This window comes from Sorex fumeus, unplaced genomic scaffold (genome assembly GCF_029834395.1).
Source record: "Sorex fumeus unplaced genomic scaffold, SorFum_2.1 ptg000007l, whole genome shotgun sequence".
Taxonomy (NCBI): Eukaryota; Metazoa; Chordata; class Mammalia; order Eulipotyphla; family Soricidae; genus Sorex; species Sorex fumeus.
Genome location: NW_026606064.1, coordinates 30,631,317 through 30,651,903, shown reverse-complemented (window position 1 = coordinate 30,651,903; position 20,587 = coordinate 30,631,317). Strand labels below are relative to the sequence as shown.

The 20,587-nt window shown below is 33.0% G+C and overlaps 1 protein-coding gene across 1 annotated transcript in view; it reads left to right on the top strand.

Moving 5' to 3' along the window:
* The window catches only part of LUZP2 (leucine zipper protein 2), a 398,937-nt gene that overhangs the window by 186,967 nt on the left and 191,383 nt on the right, over window positions 1–20,587 (top strand). Inside the window, exons 2-4 of the mRNA XM_056106656.1 lie at window positions 11,708–11,825; window positions 14,293–14,363; window positions 17,663–17,744. Coding sequence (XP_055962631.1) covers window positions 11,708–11,825; window positions 14,293–14,363; window positions 17,663–17,744 — 271 coding nt within the window. The remainder of the gene's footprint in view (window positions 1–11,707; window positions 11,826–14,292; window positions 14,364–17,662; window positions 17,745–20,587) is intronic.

Sequence of the window (20,587 nt, the reverse complement as noted above, 5' to 3'; positions counted from 1 at the left end):
AAAACTTCACCAACGTTAGTTTCCCTCACATTCCTTTTATCTGAGAGTTTGTTTATACCACCAAAAAATTAAAAATCATGAAATATTTTCCTGTTAAAAATTGCTATTAAGTTTTCCTTTGTCTTCAACACAAAAAGAATACTACTGACAATCAAACACTTTTGTGATGGATTATGAAATCAATGCATTATTTTCTACTTAGGATTATATTGCCATTGAGAAGGTAGGAGATAAGTTTTTAACAAAACCTAGCCACTGTGACATAATAATTCATTAAATGCTATTGTTCTTTCTCTCTCACAGTTCTTTTAAGAAATCCATTTGTTCCATGACAAAAATAAAGATTAGCACTGGTATATCTTCTCTCACATTGTCTCCCATTAAAATAAAAAGTGCAATGACTACTCTTTGGAAAATACAATAGATAAAATAAAATTTTTCCCAGCCCAGGAAACTTCACACAATTATAAAAGAAAAAATTAAAAATTGTTTTCCCAACCTAGAAAATATCTCCACAGAATTATAAAATAAATAACATAAATATTATTGAAAAATTACTCAACAAAACTTTATTTTATGTTGCAAGTTATCCAAGTTCATTTTATGTTTACCTGAAAGTTATTTTGTACATTACTACAATCTCATTGATTTTATCCAAATGCAAAAGAGTTTATGACAAGAGATAGCTTGGTAGCTTGAGTATACCATTAGCTAACATTATGCTCTTATCCTCCTGAGAGAAGTTCTAAATATTAATATTTACATGTATTTCAAAAGTTTAAGAGTTTAAAAGTTTGCAACAGATACAAGAAACTTCTATTTTATCATTATATAAAGTTGAATTTAATCTTTTACTTCGCAGAGTTGGAAACACATCTCTGGATGTGTTTGATCTGCTTCCTATTGACAAAAACTGGGACTTGACTTTTGATTTACAAATTTCATGTTTAAGAAATATACTAAACATGGATCATGACCATGACAATTCTCTATTTTTATAACTTTTTTTCATGCTTATATTCCAGAAAGTAATGCTCCAAGTAAGCATTTTCCTTTGCAAATATGTCTATCAAGGGATTTCATACAATATCTACATCTCTTAGAAGAGTGATTTTCCTTTCAAGATATTCATATTCTAAGTTATGTCTTCTTGGTGTGCTTACATGAAAAAATAATTCAGAAACTTATTCTTATTTATTTATAAATTTTATCATTTTTATTTATATACATGTGCTTATATACACATTTTACCTAATGTTGAGCACAATTGATTTTTCTCCTTTCTTTGTTTACTTGTCTTTCCTTTTCATAAATTTTCTTTATTTGTACTCTTCTTCTGTCCAATGTTAACTTATTCCATTTAAAATCTCTGTCCCTATCACCTCACACCACAGAGACTGGCCCATATCCACAAGAACAAAAGCAACCGGTGCTGGCGCGGATGTGGTGAGAAAGGGACACTCCTTCACTGATGGTGGGAATGCCGACTGGTTCAGCCCTTCTGGAAAGCAGTATGGATGATTCTCAAAAAACTAGAAATTGAGCTCCCATTTGACCCAGCAATACCACTCCTGGCAATATATCCCAGAGAGGCATAAAAGTATAGCCGAAGTGACATCTGCAATTGTCTGTTTATTGCAGCACTCTTTACAATAGCCAGAATCTGGAAAAAACCTGAGTGCCCGAGAACAGATGACTGGTTGAAGAAACGCTGGCACATTTACACAATGGAGTACTATGTAGCTGTTAGGAAAGACGAAGTCATGAAGTTTACATACAAGTGGTACTACATGGAAAGTATCATGTTAAGCGAAATGACTCAGAAAGAAAGGGATAGACATAGAAAGATTGCATTCATCTGGGGAACATAAAGTAACAAAATAGGAAACTAACACCCAAGTATGGCAGAGATTAGTACCAGGAATTTTACTCAATGACCTGGAGGACAACCACACATGTTAGGGGAAAAGGGAGCTCAGAAAGAGAAGGGAGCACCAAATAAAGGGTGTTGGGAGGATCCGCCCATGATGGGAGAGCATGCTGAGGGTAGACTGTCGACCAAGCATGATTGCCACTCAATGCCTCTTTTGCTGACCATGGCACTCAAAAGGAGAGAGAGGGAAATGCCCTGCCACAGAGGCAGGGTGGGATAGGGGCTGGCGGGGGGAGGGGATGCTGGGATCCGAGGTGGTGGGAAATGCGCACTGGTGGAGGGATGGGTGTTTGATCATTGTATAATCGAAACCCAAGCACAAAAATGTGTAAGTCTACAACTGTACCTCATGGTGCCTCACTATTAAAAAATAAATAAATAAATAAATTAAAAAATAAATAAATAAAATAATAAAAAATAAAATAAAAAATAAAATCTCTGTCCTTACTAAGAAACTGTCAATCACAAATGCATTGATTCTGGATTGTTTGTTTAGAGGCCACAGGTGACTGTACTCAGGACTTACAACTAGCTCTCATAACAATGGTCTTTCTTAATGGTCCTCAGGAACCCATATGTAGTGTCAGAGAAGAAGTCCAAGGAAAGCTTGAGTTCAAGGAAAGTGCTTTCCAGTCTCCACCTTCTCATCAGCCTCATAAATGCACATTTATTCACACACTCATCATCAAAGCTATTATAATTTAAATGTGCCAAACATTAAACTAATTCTTTCTCTTATTACTCAAAAGTGTTCTGTGAAAATATGACAAACTCTTGAATGCCACTGATTTTACCTCAATGTCAAAGAAAACCACTTCAAGATGTTAACTGATAAGAACTGATTTTCATCAAAAACCATGGTATATAATTGGGCTCAATTTAGAATAAGTCATTAACAAGTAGGCATTTGTGATTAAAGAGTAGACATAAAATTACTAAGGAAATATGAAAAATAAAGGGGATAATTTTAGTATATTGTTGAAATCACTTTACTAAGAATTTTTGGAGGAACTTTGCATTTTGTTCATAAGGAAGATCGGTGTGTGATATTCTGTTTTAGAGTGTCTCTGTCAGTTTTCAGTTTCAGAGTGATGTTGGACTCCTAAAAACTTGAAGAATCTCTGTTTCTTCAATTTTGTGAAAAAAAAAAAAAACTTCAAGAAATCTAATAAGCCCTATTTCTAGTTTTGGTAGAACTAAATAATACACCTACCTGGTCCTGAGCTTTAGTTTTGGGAGATGTCAATGATTACTGTTTCAATTTCATTTCTTGTAACTGGTTTTCTAAGGTTCCCTGTTTCCAACTGATTCATTCTTTGGAGACTGTGTGTTTCTGTTTTTTTTTTCTTTTTTCCTTTTCTCCAATATACTGCATAGTGTTGTTCAGAATAGTTTCTTATGAACCTGTGCATTTCTGTGGTAGCTGTTGTATTTTGGTCACTTTTATTTATGAAGCTATATATTAGAATTCTGCTTTCCTTCATGACATTCTGACTCAAATAATTAATGCAAATATTTTTGTTCTATTTATTTGAACTAAAACAAAACTTAATGAGATTTTGTACTACTACTCCAGTACTCTGAATTTTAGGATGTATAAGTGCAGAGGCATTCTACAGAGCTGTCATAATTTTTACATTTAAGCAAAGTTATAAAATTATTATAATAAAGTTATAGCATTAGAAAATCATGGGACTGGACAGAGAGATAGCACAATAGACTGAGCACATGCTTTGCATGCTACAGACATGCATTAGATCTCCTTCACCACATTGGTTCCTGAGCACTGTCAGACATGGTCCCAGAGCACAGATTCAACAGTAGCATTGGAGCACCACCAAATGTGGCCCCCCCAAAACACAAAAAAAGTACAGGCAAAGCAAAAAAAATCATCAAAAATAATCTCTTAATAAGAATTACTTATATTCATAAATGTGCTATTAGTTAAATACCCAGAAATAGTGGTGTTTCCGGAACACAAAGGTGCAAAAAGCAAGGAGGGGCTCAAAGAGTTGTGGTTATGTAGAATGTTAGAGCCAGCTGGGACTACTGGACCAATTGATGACAACTTAAATATCTGATTATATTAATATTTTATCTTAAAATTAAACTTTCAAGTACTTTATTATTGTGTAGAGGTTATTTGAAGGTAATTAAGTAAAAAAAACAAAAACTGTATTGAGTATAAAAAAATTAGTAGAGGAATTGTGAATTTAGAAAGAAAAGTCACATTTTTAGCAGGAGACCTCACTGATAGAGATCAAGTATTTTCTCTAAGCAAATTGAAAAATAGAAGAGAGTAGATAAAGGCATTCACAATTAAAGAAATAATTCAAGCAAACTGGAAATGAGAATTCATTCAAGCAATCCACATTTATTAGGCCCATCACAATATACTATCAAAAACATTCAGAAGCAAAGTAAAAAAGTAATTTATTTAGAAATTTGTTGCAATAAAGATAATGTCTTTAGATATTAAATTTAACACCTTTGAGAACAGAGTAGCTTCCTTTCTATGGAGAAAAATTATGACTTGAGAAAGGGAAGTGAGTAGGTATGAGATCAAGGTTAGAACAGAGATGTTTCTTAATTATCTCTTGATTTTTAGTAAGAATGTGAAGACTGAATAGAGGTAGTTTGTGTCATATTACCTCCTGTATTTAAATTTCCACTGTTTTTTAAAACTCAAATAGTGAAATTGTCCACCATGTGAGGAAAGAGAAAACTTTAAAATTTGTTCAGATGAAGTTTTATAAAAAGAAAACTCTGAATTGTCAAAAATCTGAAGACAGATGTTTCACTGAAATAGTGTTGTGAATATTAGGAATTCGGAGGATTTGTGTCTGAGTTTGTTCACAAGTATAAGTAGTTAATGTTGCATTTTTTCAGAAAGACATTTGTTGTAATATAAAAGGTGTGTGTGTGTGTGTGTGTGTGTGAGAGAGAGAGAGAGTGTGTGTATGTGTATGTGTGAGTGTGAGGATTTTTATTCATTTATAATTCCCACGAGAGCACAGCTTAGATATACTTCAATATTGATAATAAAAACTGTGGTGCTATAGGAATATGGTACTAAAGAATTTTACTGTTAAATATTCCATTATGAGGAAACACAAACAAATATTCTACTGTTAATTAAATCACTATATCGCTATCACCCCGTTGTTCATTGATTCGCTTGAGCAGGCCCAGTAACGTCTCCATTTGTCCCTGTCACGTGCTAGTGTAGCCCGATGACATAGTGGGGACTCCTTCAGGATGAAGGGAATGAGGACCATTCATTGTTACTGTTTTTGACATATTGAGTACACCACGGTTAGCTTGTCAGGCTCTGCCGTGCGGGTGGGATACTCTCGGTAGCTTGCTGGGCTCTCCAAGAGGGATGGAAGCTATTGGGGCAGCCTCTAATCACCTTTACAGGTGTTCCTAGTCAGGCATATAGGCGGGTATGATATTCTCAGTAGTCTACCAGGTTCTCTGAGAGTGAGATCTAGAGAATAAGAGGTCGCATGGCCACCTTTGCAGCCGCGCACTTCCAGGAGCTTGGTTTTAGAGTCTCTGGATCCTGGCCGTTGATGGGGTTACATGGCAGTTAATTAAATATAAACTTTTAAAGAAAGTTGGTGAATATTGAGAGAATGAAGTTAGAGGATATTAGCTTGATATGTAAATTTTGCCCAGTAAAATTAGAAGTGTCAAGATGATATAAATAAGGTGGACTGAGGAAGATATTTAATATTAGAAATTATTTAACATGATTTTTCATATTTATATAAATTTCTGTTCATTCATACACACAATAGGCAAAATAGACTTATGTGTTCTCAGAAATTATCTTCTCTGGATATTTAAATAAATCTAGTGTGCAAAAAAGGAACGGGATAAAATATGAGCAAAGATAAATGAGGAAAGGGACTTGAGACATAGAACAATCCTCAATCTGAAAAATCCTCCTTTATTTCTATAAAATTACATAGAATCACAACAACTCATTTGTGAAAAATTTTGCCTAGTTTTGCTAGATTAAGAGTGACAAATGGGTCATTTGCCTTCACTGTAAACTGACAGCCACAGAACAAGAGCTGAGATACTTAACTTGGAAATGAACACAGTAATAAGAATACACCAGGCAAGAAAATTACTTAGTTCAACTCATGCCACACTGCTGACAGTCAGAGTCATGAATTGAAAGGAAAGAAAAGGAAAGAATTATTTTTTTAAAAAAATGTGTTTAATACATTGGGATTGTTAAAATTATCTGCCTCAGATTATCCAACAAATTTAGGTTTATTCTACCAGTTTCTTTCTAAAGAAGTTTAGAGTTGCTATAATTTTGTAGGAACATTCATTTATAAGGCCAGAAGTATGGGAATCAAAGGTTAAACAAGTTAAAGCAAAAAACATTAAAGCAATTGTATCACTTGTCATCTCATTGTTCATCGATTTGCTTGAGTGGGGGACAGTAACTATTCATCCCTGTGGCCGTTCTAGTGTAGCCCAGAGGCATCTGCTTGCTCCTGGAACATGAAGAGCATCAAACTGCTCATTAAGTCTTGACGAAGAAGTCTGACCATCTCATAGGTGGGCGGCCAGGCGTTCTTTTAAAACAATTAAAGACATTAAAGCAATTAAAGGCATTAAAGCAATGTCATTGATATTGACATTTGTACAAACTTTCCAAGAGTGTCACATGATGCCATTTCTAGTCTGCATACATCTTGGAGTAAAGGAGGATCATAAAATCTCCTAGTCCCTTTTCTATCAATATGTTCTGGTCATGGCATTATTGTGTTGACAAACCTTGTCATTGAGGATTTTTCTTTTGCGCTGGCAAGTTCTGAAGACCTATCTTGTATACTATGTAGAAGTCTCATGTATTATTACATCAAATAGCTCACTCTTGCTGTGTATCTAATGTCCCCAGAGTTTTAGCAGAGTTTTAGTTCCTGTCCTGAGTAAGAATGAACCATTTTTCTAGAAGATAATTAATAAATATACTTCATAAAAATATATATTATTATTCTATTGAATGTTGTGCAATAGATTCTATGTTCTTAAAACTATATATATGATAAATAAGGGTTATTAAAATGGAAAGCTACAATTTTATACAAAGCATGTTTATACCTATAGATAATATAAAATATTGTGCATTAAAAATAGTTTTTAGTTTTCTAAATGCAATTTATACATAAAATAAATTTAGTGTACCGATTATATATATATTTAATTTATTTATTTATTTTTAATTTTTATTAATGAAACACCATGAGGTACAGTTGTAGATTTACAATTTTTTGTGCTTGGGTTTTGATTATACAATGATCAAATACCCATCCCTCCACCAGTGCCCATTTTCCACCACCATGGATAATATCCCTCCCACCCCCATCCCCTCATCCCACCCTGCCTCTGTGGCAGGGCATTCCCTTTTGTTCTCTCTCTCCTTTTGGGTTTTGTGGTCTGCAAAAGAGGCATTGAGTGGCAAACATGTTCAGTCCATAGTATACTTTCAACATGCATCTCCCCTCCTGGGAGGATCCTCCAAACACCCTTTATTTGGTACTCCCTTCTCTATCTGAGCTGCCCTTTCCCCTAGAATGCCTGGCTGGCCTCTAAGCTATGGAGTAATCCTCCTGGTGCTGATCTCAGCTATTCTTGGGTATTAATCTCATATTTTGTTACTTTATATCCCCCAGATGAATGAACTCTTTCTATGTCTATCCCTCTCTTTCTGACTCCTTTCGCTTAGCATGATCCTTTCCATGTTGTACCACTTGTATGTAAATTTCATGACTTCATCTGTTTTAACAACTACATAGTACTCCATTGTATAGATGTACCAAAGTTTCTTTAACATCTGTTTTTGGGCATTCAGGTTTCTTCCAGTTTCTGGCTATTGTAAAGAGTGCTGCAATGAACAAACAAGTGCAGATGTCACTTTGACTATACATTTTTGCCTCTCTGGGATATATTCCTAGGAGTGGTAATTATCTATATTTTTAAGTGATTCTTGGCCAATTGGTCTGTATTTCAATGTGAGGAGTCAAAGATATCCTCTATAGTGCTGGATATTACCTGGGCTACCTCCAGCACCAAGCTTCAAGCAGTTTGCTAAAATTTTACAATTGTATTAGCTGAAATAATTGAATGTGAGCCATTAGCTAAATAATAGAGTCATTTGACAGATTAAGAAGTAGATGTTTGTTAAGGAAATTAATTTATAAAATGATGAATTACAAAATATGTTGATGTAATTTTGTTTATTGAATATAAGGTAAATATGAAAATGTAACATTGTACTTAATTTGTGCAATTCATATAAACATTCCTTTTGGATTTCAGATCTAAAAGATAGAATAAGAATGAACGGGTCCTAATTTCTTAATCTGAGTATGAAAGGGATAACAATGTAAATTATTAATGATTTGACCTATTCTTATATTAAGAATTTCTCTTCATCATAAGAAACTATTAAAATATTGAAAATCCAAGAAGCAAAGTGGAAATTATGTTTTCAATATATTTAGCCAGCAAGTCTCTCCTATATTGAATATATAAATACAGAATAAAATTTTATAATTAGCAATGGAAAAACCAGTGTAAAAAATCGGTATGAACAAGCACTATAAAACTTATCATGTAAATTTTTTATCAAGGTTCCTTATGAGTTATAGCAAAATATAAATCATAGCTATAATGGGGTTTTTTTAGCACCTAGTTTTGGTTTTGGTCTACACACTGTAGTACTCAAGGACTTTTCCTGGCTCTGTGCTCTTCTGGGATCCCTGGTGGTGCTCAAGGGCCCATATGTGGTGTTGGGTATTTTAACCAGTGTTGGTAATATATAAAGCAAGTTCCTAAACAAGCCCTGTGAAACTACATTATGATTTCTAACTTTTCTGCTTTAGAGCTGCTTTTGACATTTTTTTTTCTGAACTGTTATTGGAAATACTGTATCTTGTATACTACAGTTGCTTCAGGGGAAAATAATAGTGTATTTGACAAACTTGAAAAATACATGACCCATAATGGAGCACTTTAATTTTAGTTTCATGTAAAACATTTTTAAATGTTTATACTGATACAAGGCATATATAACATTCATAGCAGCATTGTTCATAACATTAAAAAACTGGAAAAATGCATGCTTTTGCCTTCAATGCTATAAAATATATGTTTCAGTATCATTATCTCCTACTATACTACGCTGCAATAAAAACAAAATAATTGTTTCTGTGCAATATAGGAAAAAAACACAAAGTATATTCAACACTACATATATTTGATTTAAAATCATTTTAAAGTAACAGTGAAGGAATACATAATATACATTAAGTTCTGTGTAGATTTGCTGTGGTAAATTCCTCATCATTCAATATGTTCTTAAGTTATATAACACATCCTTAACAGAAAAAAAATCATCGTAGATATTCCTGTGACTGACTATGTCTGTGACTGAATTTCTTCAATAAAGAAGTAATTTATTTATAGAAAAGCTTTTATAAAATGGAACCAAGTAGTTTTTGTCTTTAGTATTTTAAAATAAAATATGTAAATAGATGTCTTTAATGTGCACAATGCTATATAACATTATAATTATACATCTTTCGATGTATTTTAGATAGATTTATTGCTACAAATAGTCAGAAGAAACAAACAGGGAAATAAGTAAAGAAAGTTCACAATTTGAGTAAGTGAAATTGTGCCTTGCCATTCTTCATTTGACTTTGCTGAGAATAAAAGGGAACCTGGGGCATTAATAACTGTCTTGTTACTGGTTCATTATTTTTCATTAGAGAAAATTTTAAAGCCTGGGAGAACCACTTAGGTGCTCAGCAGTAGAATGTTCTGTTTTCTTTCAAACCAGAACATTGGCATTTGCATTTAAAACACAAGGAAAAGCAAAGACTAGTAAGACGAACATATTGAAGATGATACATTCCTTAATCATTACTAAGGTCATTGATATATTTGACTTTTTTATAGCTATACAGAAATGCATTACATTATTCAATAATAGGAATTTTATATTTTTAATTATTTATGCTCACTTCAACTATTTACACATATTACTCAAGAATATGCAATATTCTGGGTGGCATTGCTATTGCATTTTATAAACGAAGAAATCAAAGCCATTTCTTTAAATAATTTTCCTTCAAGTTTGAGTAAAACTGGACTTCTCAGGTAAATGTTCACTGCAACCTGTTCTTTTTATATTAATTTAAATGCATGCACTTTAAAAATTTCAACAAGCTTATTTTCATTTATATATATTTCCCCACCTATATAAATAATTTTCCAAAGGACATGTTTATACTATGTTTTAGAGAAAGACTTTCCTGAGCTAGCCATTTATATATGTGCTTCACTAAGCATTTAAGTCTTCCCTTATCATTTACAGTTTAGGCTTCTCTGGGCATTGTTATTTCTTACTGTATATTTTCTCTACATAGAAACATAGAGGTCCACCAAAATTTATATGAATATATCCACATATACACATATATGATCATTCATTTCATAAGTAAAATTAGGGCAACTAACCATTTTTATAATGTTTTTCATATTAAAATGGCAATAACTTTCTTGCACATATTTAATGAGAAAATTGAAAACTATAGTATTACAATGACAATATAATATTGCCATTTCAATCTATAGTGTGGTATTAAAATGACAATAACTTTTTTGCACAGATTAAATAAGAAAATTAGAAACACAGTAGAGCAGGTAAGTGCTTGCCTTGCACTTGGTTCATATGGGTTCAGTACTTGGCACATATGGGGCATGGGGGACCAACCCATACCCAACAGGCATGAACCATGAGAACAGAATCAGTAGCACCAAGAATTGCCAGGTGTATCCCTAATATCTGAACCTGACTATTCTCGTATACTACACCATAATTATATATATGTATATATACATATATTATATATCAATGGCATAGCTCTATTAACTAATAAAATAACCATATCCATTTATGAATTATGTAAATTCAACGTAATTTATATTTATTTAGATATAAAATAAGTAAATTGTCTTATAGTGATTCAACTTTCTATACTGAGTTATCATTCTTAAACCATGGTATTGAATTTCTGGGATATATTTATCCATCTGAATGTATCTGAGGCTTTACATTTTTGTCACCTAATTTTCACTGTCATTTTAGTACCAAAAACAATCATTCTCTTCCTCATTTTTTCTGGTAATCATGATAGTTTTTGCTGAATTCATATTTAACTTTTACATATTTTGTCAATGAATGAAGCTATTTGTTAAGTTTCTTTACCATTATGTTTATTTTTGTATGTGTTTGCCTTTCCTTAATTTTAAGTCATTGTATGTATTTTGTTTCTGTTTCTGTAGTCTATCTAACATTTTTAGAGAAGGGTTAATTCATATATTTTACCAATTTCAAAATATATCTCTTGCTATAAAACTTCCTTGAGGTTACTTATAATATGCAATATATAAATATGAATATATGTATATGTGTATATATGATGTGCAGTATTATTATGGAATCTATGTAGCATGGTGAGTCCTTAATAAAAAGTAAATATTTTGATACAAATATTTACTTTTTCAAATTTTCCCACTTAAATGACTAAAACATCCAAAAATCAGTGTTGAATATTGTAATTAATCTCAACTTTAAGGAAAGGACTTCTGATGACTGTGGTGAAGTCAGCTCACCAACGTCAAAAACATTGAGTGAAAATGTTTGAAAAGGGACTCTCATGCCTTTTCTTTCTGTGTTAGACAGAACTATCACGAACTAGAAAGGAAGCTAAAGGAAATTGCTAAGGAGAGAAGCATCATGCTCCATCAGATGGCAAAAAATTCAAGAGAACTCGTTGGAATTAAAAGCAACCTTCAAGTAAGATGAAAATATTTTTTTCAGCTGGAAAGGAAAGTCCACTTTATTTTGTCTTTGTGAAATAACATATAAAGACTTCTGCACTTTTTAGCACTAGTTATTTATTATTTTATGACTGTTGAAAATAAAATGCCTTTAGATGTATAGTTTAGGAAATTTTTCTGTTTGCAAATTCATGAATGAGAAAATTGAGTTATGGAAAAGCGATTATTTTCTTATACATTCTAAGATCAATTTCACCCAAATGTTCATTTTCATTATCATAAAGTGATAAAACAATTATAATTAATAGTTCAATGAGTATGGGTACTATTTCTTGAAAAAAATTAAATTCCACATAGGTTTGTTTTGAAGATTCTTTTAAAAGCTTATTACTCAATAAGTAAATATCTTCAAAGAAGAATGTCATTCTGTGAGCAAATAATAGTATGGCTAAATCTTATTTTTAAAAAGCACAAGATAAGTTTTAGTTTAAAAATGAAATATATGAGTATAAATCTTAACATATATGGAGAACTTATACTTAAATTAAGAAGATGATTTACTTTTGTGTATTTCTTTGTGGTGATTGATTGCTATATTTTTAATCTTTCATAATCTAGTTTAGGATGATAAGTTACGTTTAAATGTTACAAAGAAGCATGAGTTTGAATGCTGACAATAGGTCTATTACTTATTGCATTGAACCGTGTTTCTTAGTCAGATGGAGATACCACAATTTTCATACTTTATTCTCCTGGTGATAATGGTAATTAGTAAAAAAAAGATCCCACGTGATCTAGTTCTTTTGTTAAATACTCTTTTGTCTGTTAATTCAAAAGAGTTAGTTAGTACTCATATACATCTTTTCTATCTTTACAAAGAAATAAGAATCTTTCCTTGCACACTATGAATTTGAATTGAATATACCTTCCTGACCCCTATCGCTATATAGACACATTTCTTTTTTTTATTTTCTGAGTCACATATTTAATGTCTTGATTTTGTGAGGATGAAGGTCCTCTCTGCCTTTTAAACCATGGCATACTTGAAAACTCAGCAGATGTCAATAAATAAATTACTGAATTTGCATTGTGCCTGTATAGTACTGATTTTCACTTTAAAAAGTTATAAGCACTATTTTTCTACAATAGAAGATTTCTTTTTTTTTCTCTTTTTGGTTGGTGGGGGACAAACCCAGAGTGTTTAGGGGAAATTTATAGTTTCATACTCAGGAATGACCCTGGATGTGCTCAAGGGTCCAAAAGTGATACCAGGGATTTCAACCAGGGTTAGCAGGAAGCAAGGCAAACACCTCTGTAATTAGATGCATTTTAATATTTTTGGATAAACTGATGTAAATCATAAGACCGTGTTTCACAGTGATGTAAATCTTTAGAATGACTGGTGACTGTTTCCTTTAACTTCTCCTGAAAATACTCTTTCTAAGCAAGCAAAACCCTTTTTATTGCTCCTCCTAAAAGTGACTTATCCCTCATCAGGGAAGAGATTTCCTCTTTGGATATACTGCCCACAACATTCTTGTCAAGATGCTTATTATTCTATAAAAATTATCTGTTTCAGTCTTGAAAGATTTATAAAGGCAGATATCAAGCCTTTGCATAATTTATGATAGCTATGTCTTAAATAAATATTAAGTAAACAATGTGTTTGCCATGCTTGCTATTGTCAGTTCCCTGCTTTTTCAAGTGCTCTCTCAGTAAACACTATTACTGCCTTTTAGATGTAACTTTTAATATCAAGAAAGATAGGTTGCTCTCTTAAGTAGTTTATTGAGCACAAATAAGAAAGTTCTTATGGGGAGCATCTCCATACAGATACTTTAATGAGGAAAGCTGTCTTATCTTTTCTGTTGTACTTGTCTATGAAAGCTGTGTTGCCAGATTAAATAAATACTGAGTGAGTTCTTTTTTTTTCCTTGCCACCTTATTTATATAGTTCACTCACAGTTTCACATGTCCTTCGTTTTTCTGTTTATTCTAATACATTATTTATGAGAAATAAGCAGACAAAACCAAAGAGGAGCATGACATTTGGCTGCTTTGATCTTGAGAAGTGTTATTATTTAGCATAATCGAGTAAAAGAAAGATTTGTATATCTCCTTGTATATATAGAAATTATGCAGCCACAACTGGTTAAGTACTGCTGCAAAGAACACAACAAAACTTCAAATAAAGAGCAGAAGATACATTTTATATTCACTTATAAAAAGACCAAGATAATTAGACAACTCTTTATCCATCTAACCTAAAGGCCAAGGCTCAGCTCATTCCCTTTCACCTAAATTGTATCACATGCTGTAGTTATAAATTCCTGGGGGATCTTTAGAGGTAAGGGGGTCACTGTGGCCTCATTTGCACATTCAAGATCCAGGGCAAAAGTAACACATTGTGTCTTGAAACCAACAGTAAAGTGAGACTATACTGATTACCTGAATAATAATTGTTCCCCTACTTTTCTTACCAGTCTTTGAAAAATGATGAAAAAAATGCCAAAGACAATGTTCAGAAGCTCCTGCTGATAGGGACCGAACAAAGGTAAGCGTTCTTTTTCATTTTCACCTTTCTTTATTTTCTATAATTTCAAACTTCATCCAGAAACATTACATGAATCAGTTCATTCTAAATGCATGCAAACAGTCTTATTATCACTGAATATATGACCTCTTATTCAAATGGCAACTCATAGAGTAAATATCAGGTATTATTGATGCTGATTCTGCTTGACTGCAGATCAGAAGCTGAGTGTTTTTTGCTGTATTACGTTGTTCTCTAATTAGTAGGTAGCCTAAAAAAATCTGCCCAATGATAGAACTACCAATATAGAATAGAATGTAAAATTTTAATAGAATTAGAATAGTCATAATTCTGATATTAGACATATAAGGCACAAAGTAATCCTAGTAATAAGGCATTCATAAATAGTACATCAGGTTGTTTTGCTTCTAGATACTTCATACATTTTCTTGTGTCATCCTCATAATTAACCAAAAGATACAATTTCCATTTAATAGAAAACAGTGGCTCAAAGTGCTTACATAAATTCCTGAGAGTTGTGTTCATTGGAATTTGCTCTGTTGTGACATAAAATAATAATGCCTTCTACATTAATTCACATAACACTAAACAAAAATCTGTTTAAAAGCTGATGAACTCACGATACTGTCTCTTCTCATATATTTATCCTCTCCGTTGTCCCAGAATATATTTCTCATCGCATATATTTTAGTTTAGTGGATGAGATCCATTAATATTGTGCCAATTGTCTTTTATTGCTTATTATTTAAATGAAAAATATAGCTTCTTAGGTGTGAATATTCTCTATTCAATATTAAAATCATTTATAAAAATATTGATCTGAGAAATCTCCAAAAATACATGTTTATAACTGCTTTATTAATTTTAATCATACTATTAGAACTCATCAGTATGTTATACATGTACTTGCCATTCATTCATAGTTGGTGAATATTAACACTAATAACACCAGTCACTATAGCAGTATTGAAAATTGCTACTTTGGCTGGGCATTCCATACTGGGAAATGCTAATAAATGGAAATCTTAGAAATAGATATATCATCTCCATAGGAGGTTGTAATGACTAAGGAATAGAGGGTCAGGAAGATGAGAGTATAAAGCTGCATGCACAGATGGGGACGAAAGACAGCTCCTTGAGATTGTTGACATCTCCCTTACATAGAAAACTGATGCAGAGAAGTGGCCGAATAGAAAAAACAAAGTGAACTTGAGCCAGAAACCATAGAAAACCCATTTTTGGTAGCTCCGTAGGAGACTGACATAATTAAAGTAATTTAGGGGAATTACTCTGCCAGCAGTGTTCAGCATAGAAAGAGACAGACTGATGCAAGAAAATATGACTTAGACAAGAGGATGGGCAAATGCCCAGGGAAGATCATGTAGTGAAAGCATCCTTCCTTCACCACAGGAGAGATGAAGATGAGGAGATAGGCTGAAAGCAAGGAAAAATCTATTGCTTTTACTGGTAGATATTTTCTTAAATTGTCTTTTGATATTGCTGCTTTAAAAATATTTTTAAATAACCTAAAGATATTGTTTCTATTTAATAGAAAATAATTGTTCAAAGTACTTAAATAAATTATTGAGAGTTGTTGTTCATTAGAATTTGCTCTGTTGTGCATTATATAACAACATGGATTTCTAAATTAATGCACAGAATATAGCCAGGGAAATTGTGTGGATTTATTAAAAATTTCAGCTAATTATACAGACATTTAGTATACAAACTATCAGATGATGGCCACGTATTTCAATGAAAGGATCAAATGATTTTGATTTTTTGGTAGTTAAACTTCAGAGTTTTATCTAAAATTGGAAAACTTGTTTAAAATACTGTGGATTCTGAGGATTTGATGAAGACATATACAGTTTTCCTTTTTGCCAAGAAAGAAAGAGTTGTGTATGTTTGTATGTGTGTGCATATGTGTACGTATGTGTGCATACACTCATATGCATTTTATATGAGAAAATGAGAAATAAATACAGACACAGAGTTGGTTCAGATGAGTGTGTTTTGTATTTACAATTTATATGGAAGATACATGAAATAGTATCTTTTTAAAGTTCCCTGTAACCATAGAATTCTGTGCAAGACACTCAACATCTGAGTGATCAATCAAAGTGCAATTGGAATTATCTGACTCCACATGATATTAACAGCTAAAACAATAAAAATTAAGCTAAGAAATATGTTATTTATGGTAAATAATAAATGCTAAACCCCTGAGATAAGTACATGTATAAAGAAATATTTTGATTTTGGGGACTTGCCTTACATATAGCCATCTGAATTCCATCCCTACCATACCAGTTGGTTCCCAGAGCACCACCAGAGTAATTCCTTAATGCAGTGTTGGGAGTCACCTGAGCATTGCCAGGTTTGGCCCAAAAACCAAAACCCCAAACCAAACAAACAGATTACAATTTTTAACAAGTAAAGCAGTTTCCATGCACATTAATGATCTTGAGACACATGTTAAAAGAAATTCTGTCTTATTATTCCCAGTAAAATAGTATTTCATTTTTTATTATTCATAGTGCTATTGCTCCAGGCTGGAGTGATAGCACAGTGGGTAAGGCGTTTGCCTTGCATGCAGCTGACGCGGTTGGTCCATGTTCGATTCCTCTGCCCCTCTTGGAGAGCCTGGCAAGCTACCAAGAGTATCTAGCCTGCACGGCAAAGCTTGGCAAGCTAGCCATGACGTATTCAATATGCCAAACACAGTAACAACAAGTTTCATAATGGAGACGTTACTGGGCTCGCTCGAGTAAATCAATGGACAATGGGAGGACAGTGGTACAATATTATTCATACTTAATTAACTATCAAGTTAGAAATACGTTTCTTTTCTCTGTCTTCAAGAACAATCTCAGGTGTTATAAAGGGTTATAAACCTGAAATTTAAATTAATCAATCAGGAGCATCCTATCAGTAATCTCTAGCTTTAAAAAAAATAAAACACGCTCACACTTTGGCATATTGTCTCAAGAATTACCATTTATTTAATTTTATTTAACACATCATGCTGCACACTGATTATTTCCAGTTGGGATTCTCATAAGACACAATAACAGTGCAATTTCCATTAACTACAGCTTGTTTTAAATACTTGAATGGGGGAGAAAGGTTTTTGTTACAAGAAACCTAACAAATAAGTGGCATTTTCATGCTATACAATTCTAGTTACCACGCGCGGTACTTATATGTTTTATATATATTGTAAAATAATTAAAATGTTTAACATGTACAAAGTAAATAGCTAAAAAAGTATCTTTTTTTTTGCAATTTTCAACTAGAGAACAGTTGAAGTCTCTCCATGAAACCCTGCATATTCAACTTAAAGAGGCAACTGATAAAGTAGAAAAGCAACAAACTACTGTAAGTGTTTCTTTGTGTATTCTTTACTTTTGGATTTTAAAATTATATTACCCCCCAAATAAATATGAAACACATCTATAAAAATTAAAATGAAAGTAAAGTAAAGATGACATAGTCATTACGATCATAAGAATACTTAGTCAGCATTTATTCCAGGAAAATATTTTAACATATTTGTTTCAAAGGGGTCTTCTAATTACCAACCCTCATTTGTGGATGAAAAACTGAAGACAAGAGTGTACATAAATGTTTGGACCAGGTGCTATGTCAATATTTCTTGGTAGTATTTAACTAAATATGAGCTAAGGTAATTGGTATAGATCTCTAAATCATATCTATATTAATGGAATAGAAGTTTTTCTAGTCTGAGACCACATCATTAACCTACTAAATCAACTTTAAAGATGTTCCCAATGTACTCAAAAGTTTAAGAACCAAGCTTTTTTTTTTATCAGATTTTCACTAAAAATGTAAGTTTTCTCACCTTCTTACTTTAATTCTTATAATAAATATTTTCCATAAGCTGAGAAATGGTAATCATGATGATGATTATGATGATGATGATGATGATGATGATGATGATGTTAAAATTTAAATTCCTTTCACCTTTCTCAGATTAGGTTATGAACCATTTATGGGCAACTTTTATCCTAGTTCCAGGACATTAATATATTTTAAAACACAGCATATTTGTTAAAAACTTGAGGTATGTAACAGATCAGGAAACAAGTATCAATAAAAAAAATCACTTGTGATATTTTTTAAGATGTGTAGCTATGCTGAACAGCGAGGAATCACATAGGAAAGCTTTGAGTAGATAATAACAGAGTAAAAAGTATGTAGATATGAAACGTGCAGTTTTTGCGGTAAGGAATGGTTGCATGGTGCAAACAGGCTTTTTAATGGTGAGTATAAATGATTTAAACAGGCTAAACAGGCTTTTTAATGGCGAGTATAAATGATTTACAACAATTAGAATGCAGAAATGTCCTCAATTTGTATGATACTGGATCTTGGTCTTACCTGGGAGTTGTATGATGACCTGACATATACTCACCAAAAGCAGACTGTATTGTGCCTGTACTGGTTAGATAGTATTTGAGTAGAATTTATTCAGGAGGAGGACACTTAGGTGAGGGAAAGGACAACAAAAGAATCAAACACATCTTTGGATTCAAACACAGCTTTGGGTTGAACAAGGATGATCTACAATTGATAGGAGGGTTGATGCCAAAGCATGATGCTTGCCAAAGCTGGGAAGCAGTTATTACAGAGTCACCAGTCTTATCCCAGAGTTACCAGGGATCGCAGCCTCTCTAAGAACTGCCAGCCTGCTTTCTAGTTCTAAGACTTCTTTGATCAAAATTTATGTCCTATTGATTCCTAAATACAGTTCAAAGTCTCAGCTAGCACATCTGCTTCCTGCAATATGAAAACATACTTCTTGCTAATTATTGTTAAGTTTCCCAGATAAAGGATGATTTTTTTTCCATAAAAGGTTTTTTTCTTGTATGCCATAGTGATATTCACTGATAACATTAATATAACATTAACTAATATCTGAGTCTCTGGAAAACTGTTGTTACTTTAAAAAATTGGACATATTTTCACTAACAGCTTATTGATTCCTCATATGACATTTGACCCAATATATACCCAACATAAGGATCTCTGATTATAATTCCATTTCCACCATGATCTGTCACATTTAATTTGGATTTCTTAAAGCTGGGCTGGAGTGATAGCACAGCGGCAGGGCGTTTGCCTTGCACGCAGCCAACATGGCCAACCCGAGTTCGATTCCTCCGCCCCTCTCAGAGAGCCCGGCAAGCTACCGAGAGTATCTCGCCCGCACAGCAGAGCCTGGGAAGCTACCCGTGACGTATTCGATGTGCCAAACACAGTAACAACAAAGTCTCCAATGGAGACTTTACTCGGCCCCCTTGAGCAAATCGATGAACAATGGGAGGACAGTGACAGTGACAGGGCTGAAACGATAGCACAGCAGGTAGAGAGTTTGCCTTGCAAGCGGCTGAACAGGCTGACCTGGGTTTGATTCCTCCCCTCCTCTTGGAGAGTAAGCAGCAAGCTACCGAGAGTTTCTCACCAACATGGCAAAGCCTGGCAAGCTCCCTGTGATGTATTTGATATGCTAAACACAGTAACAAGAAGTCTCACAATAGAGATGTTACTGGGCCTTGAGCAAATTGAAGAACAGGAACACAGTGCTACAGTGCTTCTTAAATCTGGATTACAAATATGGAAGTTGGAATCAGATATGAAAACACTAACATATTCCATTTTTTCAAGTCTTAATAAAAATGTAAAGATTATTGGTTCTTTATTGAAAATATATAACTCAATAGAGTTAAATTTCTTGATTGTTGAAGAAAACAAAGCATTTACCTAAGATCATTCCAATAGTTTTGCATTCTAAGACGCAAAGGGAATAAATAACCTTTGAGAGTATAGACAAAATTAGCATATCCAGATATGTGAAATGTTTGTATAAAGGACACATAATTGTATAAATTTTTGTATAAAGGAAAAAGATTTGGATCTGGCTAAATCATTCTTGATTTCATTTCAGCCGGCTTCAAATTTTTTCCTTATGTCTCAACATAGGGATCCCAACGAAGGTTTTCTGTTCCCAAGGCCCTTGTTGAAAAATTAAAAAACTCAGCTAAACCAGAAACTCACTGAAGATATTAATAATTAATACACAGTAGGGTCATGTTCTGTAGAATATGAGTCTTCTGTTTGCCATTTGCTGGCTCTATGAATTTGAACATGGAGTTTATTTTCTGAAAATTTTCTTATCTCTAGAATTTGGGAGAGAATTC